This window comes from Saccopteryx bilineata, chromosome 1 (genome assembly GCF_036850765.1).
Source record: "Saccopteryx bilineata isolate mSacBil1 chromosome 1, mSacBil1_pri_phased_curated, whole genome shotgun sequence".
Classification (NCBI taxonomy): domain Eukaryota; kingdom Metazoa; phylum Chordata; class Mammalia; order Chiroptera; family Emballonuridae; genus Saccopteryx; species Saccopteryx bilineata.
In genome coordinates, this window is record NC_089490.1 from 365,285,392 (window position 1) to 365,294,748 (window position 9,357).

The 9,357-nt window shown below is 44.8% G+C and overlaps 1 protein-coding gene across 1 annotated transcript in view; it reads left to right on the forward strand.

The window, feature by feature from the left end:
• The window catches only part of GTF2H1 (general transcription factor IIH subunit 1), a 43,741-nt gene extending 42,722 nt beyond the window's left edge, over positions 1 to 1,019 (forward strand). Inside the window, exon 15 of the mRNA XM_066251083.1 lies at positions 27 to 1,019. Coding sequence (XP_066107180.1) covers positions 27 to 113 — 87 coding nt within the window. The 3' untranslated portion in view covers positions 114 to 1,019. The remainder of the gene's footprint in view (positions 1 to 26) is intronic.
• The last annotated feature ends 8,338 nt before the right edge of the window (positions 1,020 to 9,357 follow it).

Below are 9,357 nucleotides of genomic sequence, written 5' to 3' on the forward strand. Positions count from 1 at the left end.
AGTGTCTTGCTCGCTCTGTTTTTCAGTTGGTCAGTCACATTGAAGAGATGCTCCAGACAGCCTACACCAAGCTCCACACATGGCAGTCGCGGCGGCTGCTGAAGAAAACGTGAACTGTCTGTGGCTCTCACAGGCTTGTGAGATTAGGAGACCTATGACCAGCAGTGACTGGAAACCTGGCCTGAAGACATGCAGATGATCACACAAGTGACAAGAAACATCTGCACCACGCCAACTCTCAGAGCTGATGCTATTGTACTTGCACATTGTGAACTGAAAGGAAAGGAACTGATTAAACTAAAAGCTGGGGAGGTAAATTAAGGCAGAACCAAAATGAGCTAAGTTGCAAATATATATATATATATATATATAAATATATTTTAAAAAGACACTGTTTACTGCAGTTACTCAGGAACTGCTTTTGATTCATTTTAAGCTGCTTTCAGAAATTTAAAAAAAAAAACACTTTTTAAAAGGGTGCATTGATAAAATCTGAAGTTTTTGTTTTCTGTATAAATTTCTTTTCTAAGTTTATGGCACAGGGTATATACCTTAAGTATTTCTCCTCCATCCTCCACTAGGATCCTCAAGTTTTACTGAATTCTGGTTGTACCTTACATCAGCAAGTTAGAGAGTACTTTAAAATAAGGCAGAGGGAGACTGTTGCTCAACCATCAGGAAACAGTTGTGCTCAGAAGACATCATTGGTCCTGTGTTTCCTACGGAAATAAGAAACAATAAATATTGCACTGAATGTTTATGGTTTGGAGTCCCTAAATGATAACAGGGAACATGTTTGCAGAAAGCAAAGTGGGGTTTTTATGCAGAATTTTGTCAGAAGACAATGGTGCTGCATGTTTTCTTTTTGAGTGCAAATGTACATTGCTAAGATTTTTTTTAAGATGGCATGTGCTTTGAAAAGAAATTGCATTTTTAAGAGTTTAAAAATCTTATCAGTGAGAAATATAAGAAATCTTATTTTCACCTCTTTAGAAAAAAAATAAAAGATGTTTCTCATATCTCCTTTTCTGCAGTATCTGTTACTGTCCTTGGCTAATTGATAATCATTGTGTAGTGACTGAAAAGACTAAATGCAAAAAAAGAGAGAGCGAGAGATGTTCTTATATTCTTTCCAGACTCCGTGCTGTGTCATATTTTCTTCCTAATAGGATCAACTGATTAAAACTTTAGATGTTACATAAAAAAGTAAAACTTTTTAAACTCTTAACTGTAACATATCTTGTGATTTCTCCTTATGTGTGATATTTACTTGGGTGGACTGCTCATGGTTACTCTTTTAAAGCCATTATACAAGCTAGTTATCTTTCATATAATGGCTACAGTAAGTCAGACTTTGAACTAGTAAGAGGAAAAAGGCAACAGCACTTTCTGCTTCAGTCCTCCCATTTCCCATTCAGATCAGTATAGTGATGGTGTGATCCCTACACCTTAGTTTCACAAAGTGCTGTTCAAAAGTGCTATCACCACAGCTTCTCTAAGGACTAGTAATGGATTAGATAGAAAGATGTTTGAGTATGTCTGTTGGGAAAGGTAGATGTAAATAAATGAAATGCTCTGTTAAAGATTAAGTGATATATATAATAGAGGCTGGAAAAAGAAACTTGGGGAACTGGGTAGGCTTCACTACAGAGATAACATTTTAGTAAGCCTTAAAGGTTGAATAGGTAAAAGAAGGGTGAAGGTACAAAGGCTTTTAAAGACCCCATTGTGTTAGGGGAACAGTATGTTTGTTAGATCAGAGGGTCAGTGATGACAAGAGGCTGGGAAAACCAGTTTAAATTAATGGCTTTGTATGTGAAGGTCAGAAATTCAAACCTTACCCATTAGATATAAGGGAACCCCTAGGAGAAAATTTTGAGCAAATGTTTTCTCTGAAGCTTTTTTTATTATTGTTTTATTTATTTGTTTTGGTTTTTTAGATAAAAAGTCTGGCAGTTAAAGAGGCCAAAACCTAAAAGGCTTTTGTAACAGTCCAGATGGAGACTAGGTCCGAGTGAAAGTGGAGTTCTGGTACTAAGAAGGGACTGAGTAGACTTTCCTAAAGTGTGGGACCAAGTCTCAGAGAGAATGGCGGGCTTAAGGGAAATTTCAGCAGAGACAGCTCTCAATTTTATGTCCAGCTTGTATTTGAAATATTCGATCCTTTGGAGTCCTTTAAGCATGAACTTTGGCAGCCATTTAGGCCGACTGTGGCCTTACCTTCCCATGGTGGGAAATGCTGCTGGCGACCAAAGGCTGCTCTAAACCAGCACTGTCCCAAGCACCTTTCCTGCCACGTCTCTCTTTATTCTCACAACAGCCAGCGTGTCAGGTAGCAGCTACAGATTTTAAATGGTTTGGACATTAAGTAACTTATCCAAACTCACAGCCAGGAACCGGCAGAGCTGGAATTGACCCTAAAATGCTAAGCTTTGGTAGTCACTTGGGGATAAGATGCTTGTGAAGTCAGAAGTTTTTATTCAACCCTTGCTCACATTGCCTAGTTTTTCTTTTGACTGCCTGTCAGTCACTCCTGCCTCTGATTCTCTTTGCTGCTGCTTTTATGGCAAAGCGCATTTGGAGGTTAATCTGCCTAGTTGGGTCCATTAGCCCAGAAGGCTGCAAAATGTATTAAAACTAAACCATGCCCTGCCTTAGGAAAATGCCCTCCTAAAAGGAAGCAAAAAGTCAGCAGTGTTAGTCTGCTTTAGACTTACACTGCACAATGAATAGGCTACATTAAGATATTCCAACAGTCTGGAAATCAGGGGTGGGGGGGGTGGGAGATACTTCAACATCTGTACCTAGAGAGGTAACCCATTCATTTAGCCCAGTGATAGTCAACCTGGTCCCTCCCGCCCACTAGTGGGCGTTCCAGCTTTCATGGTGGGTGGTAGCGGAGCTACCAAAGTATAAATAAAAAGATTTAACTATAGTAAGTTGTCTTATAAAGGTTTATTCTGCCAAACTTAGTGAAAATACGACATAAAGTACTTGGTAAGTAATTATTATTATATGCTTTAACTTGCTGTAACTCTGCTTTATAAATTTTATAAAGTTACTTCCCTACTTTATAAATCACCATTACTGTGGAACCGATGGGCAGTTAGAAAATTTTACTACTAACAGATACAAAAGTGTGCAGTCAGTATAAAAAGGTTGACTACCCCTGATTTAGCCCAAGAGTTTAATCCAGAAAGTGATTTGCTGCTGGTACGTATACCATCTGGAGCCAACAGTGGTCCTGAGACGGAAAGCTGCCCATTTTAAACTTAGATTTGCCGTCTCCAGTGTCAAGACTTGCCTGGGATTCCTCGGTGCATTACCTCTGCCCTTTCCCAGTTTAGCTTCTTCAAGTCTCAGCTGTTCTCCCAGTTCCTCAGGCCAGGGAAATCTTAGTTATTTTCAGCTCAAATTGTCCAGAGCTGGAGCATTGCCTAGAAGCTGGTTCAGAGGTGATCAGCCCTAGTTTGTAGTCCATATCCTTGCCTGGCTGTGGATTAAAGTTATAGAAAAAAAACTTTGGGATTCAAACTTTGTAACCATAGAACCCTGTTTTTATAGTCTTTCAAGAATCAATCCCTAATACATAGGACAGATGTGAAATTGTACCTATTGAAGTGGAGCCAGAGACCCAGCTCCTACCCCTCTAACAATACAGCATGAGAAAGCAATACCCTCTCTGGCCACCTGGCAACTTGTGTAACCTTGAACAATTGACCTTCCTGACCAGGCAGTGGCATAGTGGATAAAGCATCAGCCTGGGATGCTGAGGACCCAGGTTCAAAACCCCAAGGTCACCAGCTTGAGTGTAAGGTCACTGGCTTGAGTGTGGGATCATAGACATGACCCATGGTTACTGGCTTGAGCAAGGGGTCACTGGGTCAGCTGTAGTCCCCCAGTCAAGGCACATATGAGAAAGCAATCAGTGAACAAGGAAGGTGCTGCAACGAAGAATTGATACTGTACTTCTCATTTTTCTCCCGGTCTGTCCCTATCAGTCCCTCTCTCTGTCTCGCTAAAAAAAAAAAAAAAAATTAGGAAGGGCTTTAATAGCCTGAGGAAATTCCCCAAAATTATTATAATTCAAGTCCCTAGAAAAAAAATGGGGAAAATATGCAAGATATTGAAAAGTGCTCTTAATTTATAAGGCATTTGGTACAAATGTGTTTTTTAAATACCACATAAAAAAAATTACCTAATCTGTGCCTTCATTTCTTCATCTAACAGTTTCTTGTAGTTGCACTTGACTGATAGGGTTAATCTGAGGAAAACAGATAAAGAATAAAAGGCACTTGGGTCACCCCAGAACTACCCCTGGCCCAAACAAGGGAGAGTGGGTTAGGAAGCAGATGGTATGGTCTCTCCTGGTTTGGGGCCATCTCCTTAGATTGGACTCTTGAGAGCGTCCCAGGAAATTTCAGTTCAACATTCCAGATAGTCCCAAAGGGATAGGAAAAGGAGCCAACATTTTTAAGAAGATTTTATGTATTGAATTTAGAGAGAGGAGAGAGAGAAAGGTGGGGAAGAGGAGTGGGAAGCATCAACTCCTTGTATGTACCTTGACCAGGAAAACCAGAGGTTTGTAACTGGCAACCTCAGCATTCCAGGTCGACACTTGATCCACTGCCGCCACAGGTCAGACAAGGAGCTAACACTTACTGAGCACCTACCTGGTGAGGTGTTTTACATTTACACCTATGATAATGGTATTACCACTATATCCCTATGATAATGGAAGTATCACTATTGTCTACATGAAATCAAGTAACTTGCCCAAGTTCTCATAGTGAATAGCAGAGCCAGGAGTCAAAACCAAGGCAGTATAAGACCAAAGCAAAGAGCCATAGCGGGGCACGAACACCAAGCAGGCCTGTGCCCTGCAGACACATGTCTCAGTACTGCTGTCTGGACAGTTCATGGCTACCTGTCCAGCCTGAGAGGAAAAGAATCCACACAAGGGGCAGATACCAGCCAGTATGTGCAATGGCCAGCTTAGTGTGGCCAAAAACACCCACGTGCTTTATGTCATAGACTAGAGACATCAAAGAAAACTTTGAAACTGGTAGCCTCTCCCTGACCAGCCCAGCTGTGTAAATAACTGACTGTGGTACTAAGTAATAAGGCATTCTTCTGGAAAAAATAAGTGGGTAAAGCAAGCATATGTGCAGGTTGTAGAACAGCCCTCACCTAAGGAAAGGGCCAAGATAGGCCTGGGTACAAGGCCAAGAATAATTACACGAACCAGTTACAGTCTGAAATCCATGAAACAAAATGCCAGAACAGTGACCACAACTTGACTCCCTCCTCAGCTCATTTCCTGAGATAGGAATATGGTTTATTGAGCAACTTCCCTGTGCCATGTTGTTGGCATTAAACCTACTAGGTGAGTACTGTTATTTTTCCTATTTCATAGATGCATAAGGCTCAGGAAGTGACTTGCCCACAAATATACAGGCAGTCGGAGCAGAGTGTGTTGAAAGCCAGTCCGTCTGGCTCCCAAATCTAAGGTTCCCAGAGACCCTCTTTCTGAAGAACTGTGAGTTTGGTGCAGCATAGAAGAATGCAGGGCAGATGGAGCTCTGCTCTCTCTTTACCCCTCCTTGCCCCTTAGTGTAAAGAGCCTCTCTCCAAGTGGTGGGGGCCAAAGGGGGAGGGATGTCCATATTCTGAAAGGCCAGGACAGAAAGATGGAAAGATGCAGTCTCCTTAGAGTGGGCCACTGGATTTTGTGTTCCCCACCCCCTCCACCCCCAAGACCTAATAAAATGTCACAGAAACAGGCTGGCAGGAGCTGCCCCAGATGGTCATTTGGCCCCTGGCACATTCCTGCTGCTCAGATCAGTGAGGGAGCAGCCTCCATGCAGATGTCTTGTGTAAACCTCATTGATTTTCTGCTTCATTAAGTCAGTGAGAGTCTGCAGCTCCCACAGAGAGCCCTCTTCAGAAAGGTCTAGCAATTTCCCGGAGAATCTACTGAGAGGAACTCCGCCTTGTCCCTGCTATCAGGGGCAGTAGCTGTGCCTGGTCTCCAAGCAGGGAGCCTGCCGCAATGCACCTGCATTTCATGAAGCCTGGCTGAGGCACATCTGGCTGTGTGACTGTGGACAAATGCCTTTTCCTCCCTAAGACTCAGTTTCTGCTCCTGTAAAATGGGAATAAAGATGTTCCATACTCCACAGATTAATTGTGAGGACTCAATTAGATGATGCAGGAGGGCTGGGGACATATTAAATATTCAGTAAACATGGGAGTGATTATTATTGCAGTAGCACTGACTAAGAAACACCCTTCAGCAGTCACTAATAATTTCAAAATAGCTCAAATCTTGGGTCTGTCTGTTTGCAAAGTGAGGGTGGCAATTACAGCGATGTCCACAGCAGCGTTTGCCCGAACTCTCTTCCTCTCTAATCCACTTTCATCAGTCCCCAGAAGTTAGGGGCATCTCTTCAAATCTCCCACCCCACTACCTCCACAAGTACCTTGAGATGATTTCTCTTCCTCTTTATTAAGGAGATGAACAGCCTGTGGGCCCAAACCTTTTTCTCCACCTACCATCCCACTTAGTCTTCCCACACCAGGTGTTTTTGTTTTTGTTTTTTTATTTATTTTTTAAAAATTCACTTGAAAGAGAAAGAGACAAACATCAATCTACTGTTTCACTTATTTGTGCATTTATTGGTTGATTCTTGTATGTGCCCTTACTGGGGATCAAACCCACAACCTTGGCGTATAGGGACAACGCTCTAACCAACTGAGCTACCTAGCCAGGGCCCCCACCAGGTATTCTTGGTTCTGCATCGCAAAAGCTCAAAGAACAAACTGGAGCAAAGACTGAACTCCCCATAGAGACTGGGAAAGAAGTTGAACGCGGGGTGGGGTGGGGGAACACCCTAGGGAACAGGGAAGGCTGTGACCCTTCGCCTGGTGCTGTGCAGTATTTTTACAATTGACATTCAGGCTCACTTCAGTCCTCTGCCGCCAAGCCCAAGTGCTGTTTGTGAGAAGCAGAGCTGTGCACAGAAGGCTGAGAAGGGCGGGGAGGAACCAGGAGCAGTTCCACTTTGCATTCTGATTCGTTTTTCGACTGGAAACGGAATCTCTCTGAAGAGACCTTCCCAGTTCTTGAGATTGTGGCAAGGAGGACAGCTCCGTCTCCGCTCCTGGGGTGCCTGCCACCCCTGCTTCTCTCAGGAGAAGCCACGAGGGAGCTCGTCTGTATACCCTGTTGCTAGAGTCTTTGACTCTACGTTGATAAACAACACCCCACCCCACCCCCACTGAGAGCCTGCCAGTTCCTCAGTAGGCCCCCGAGGGGCCATTTTACAAGGTCGGGGGTGGGGTGGCAAGGGACTGGGACTCTTGTGTAAACCATTGCAATCTCTCTATCTCCTGCAGCACCACCACCCCCTCCACCAGGGAGAGCAAAGTCTAAAGACAACTAACAGTGGAATTTTCAACTTTCACCTGTTGCCCTGAGAAGGACTTAACATTGGAGCCCCACAAACCTGTCCCCACAACCAATTCCATATGGGGTGGGAGGGGACAGCCTCCAAAGGAGGGACCTCCCGGCCTGCCCTATTTCAGGACCCCTCTCAGAGAAGTCCTGCTGGGTGTGAAGTCTTCCAGGGCAACCTAGCTGAGCTGCCTCCCCGGCTGTCCCCCAAGTTTCAGGGATCACAGGGGAGCATGATGGGCCTGCAGCTCTCTGGGAGTCTGCAAAGGAGCCCTGCCATGGGTATTGGCTCTTGATTATTGCCCAAGGCAGGAAGCTGTGGCCCCCGGTTACCATGGAGAGGCTGGCACAGCCTGTGCCCATCTGTGGTTGGCAAGCAGCCTTCCTTAGGAAAGGAGGAGAACTTCGGTTGCTTAAGAACTAGCTGAGCTTAGGTCTGTGACATCAGGAGCCTGCCGCTGAGGGAGCTGGAGAGGAGGCTGAGGCTGGGAAGTCTGGGAGCCAGCGTTCCACTAACGTGGCCTTCTGCCAGCCCTGTAGCTTTAATGGCTGGGACATGGCCTCCTGCAGGGTGAGACCTGACTGCCAAGCCGTCAGTCTCAGCAAGGCTGTTGATACAGTGGAAAAACCCCAGGAGTCAGCCGGAAGTGTGAGCCACACCCACAGGAAAGGGCCCAGGATGATCTAGAAGGAGTCTGGTGCCCAGGAGAAAGCACTAGACTACTTGGAAGGTTCCAGTCCCTTAATCTCCAACCCGGAAACACTATGGTAGCCAAGGGCAATTCCCTTGTCTGAGCCCAAGTACCCCACTGTGAGAATAATGTTTGCCCTGTGGACTGAGTTGCTAAGAACTCCCACACCCACACCCCTCTTCCCACCATGTAATCGGATGTGAGGGGCAGGTGGTCTCCCTCGGAATCAGTGGGTAAAGGAGGGCCAAGGCTGTGAGGGCCTCTGCTAGGTTTCATTCCTTCTGTGGCTAAAACTGGACGATGAGCTAAGTTAAAATGTCCTTTAAGAGGGCCTGACACTGCAAGTGTGTTTGTGCAAAGGGCAGAGCTTAGCCCTGCCTACACCCCGGCTGTGCAAGGCTAGCGGAGTGAGTGCCAGTGAGAAGGAGGCCGGCTGGGTGGGGCCCTGGGGCAGCCCTGTGGGCAGGTGAGCTGCCCAGACCTTCCTGCAGCCCTGGGTGAGGGTGTGAGGGGATATCCACCACATTTGTCCTTTGATACCCAAGGAGCAAAAGGCTACCTGCTTTCCAAGCTGTGAAGACCTCAAAAAAGACCTCTTGAGACAGCAGAGTGGTGCAGGGGAAGGAAAACTGGTCTGGGTTTTGAAATCTACCTTGCTGCTTTCCGGCTGTGTGACCTGAGGCAGTTATATATTTTGAGGCTTGGTAGTCTCCTTAGTAAAACACCTAAAAAATCCCTGCTCTGCTTTCTTCTCCCAGTGGAGGTAAAATGCCATGAAAGAAAAGATATGGTGCTCGCTTCTGCAGCACATACTAAAATTGGAACGATACAGACCTGGCCATGTAGCTCATTTGGATAGAATGTCATCTAGAAAAGTCAAGGTTGTGGATTTGATTCCTGGTGAGGGTGTATACAAGAATCAATCAATTAATGCATAAATAAATGGAACAACAAATTAATGTTTCTCTCTCTCTAAAATCAATAAATAAAAAAATGTTTTTAAATAAAAGAAAGCCCTGGACAGGTGGCTCAGTATATAAAGTGTCCTCCCTGTGCACGGAGGTCATGGGTTCAAAACCCACTCAGGGCACTTACTAGAAGCAAACAATAAATATACAACTAAACTGAATAACTAAGTGAAACAAGTTGGTGCTTCTCTCTCTATCTCTGTTTTTTTTTTTAATCAGTGAAAGGAGGAGAGGTAGAGAG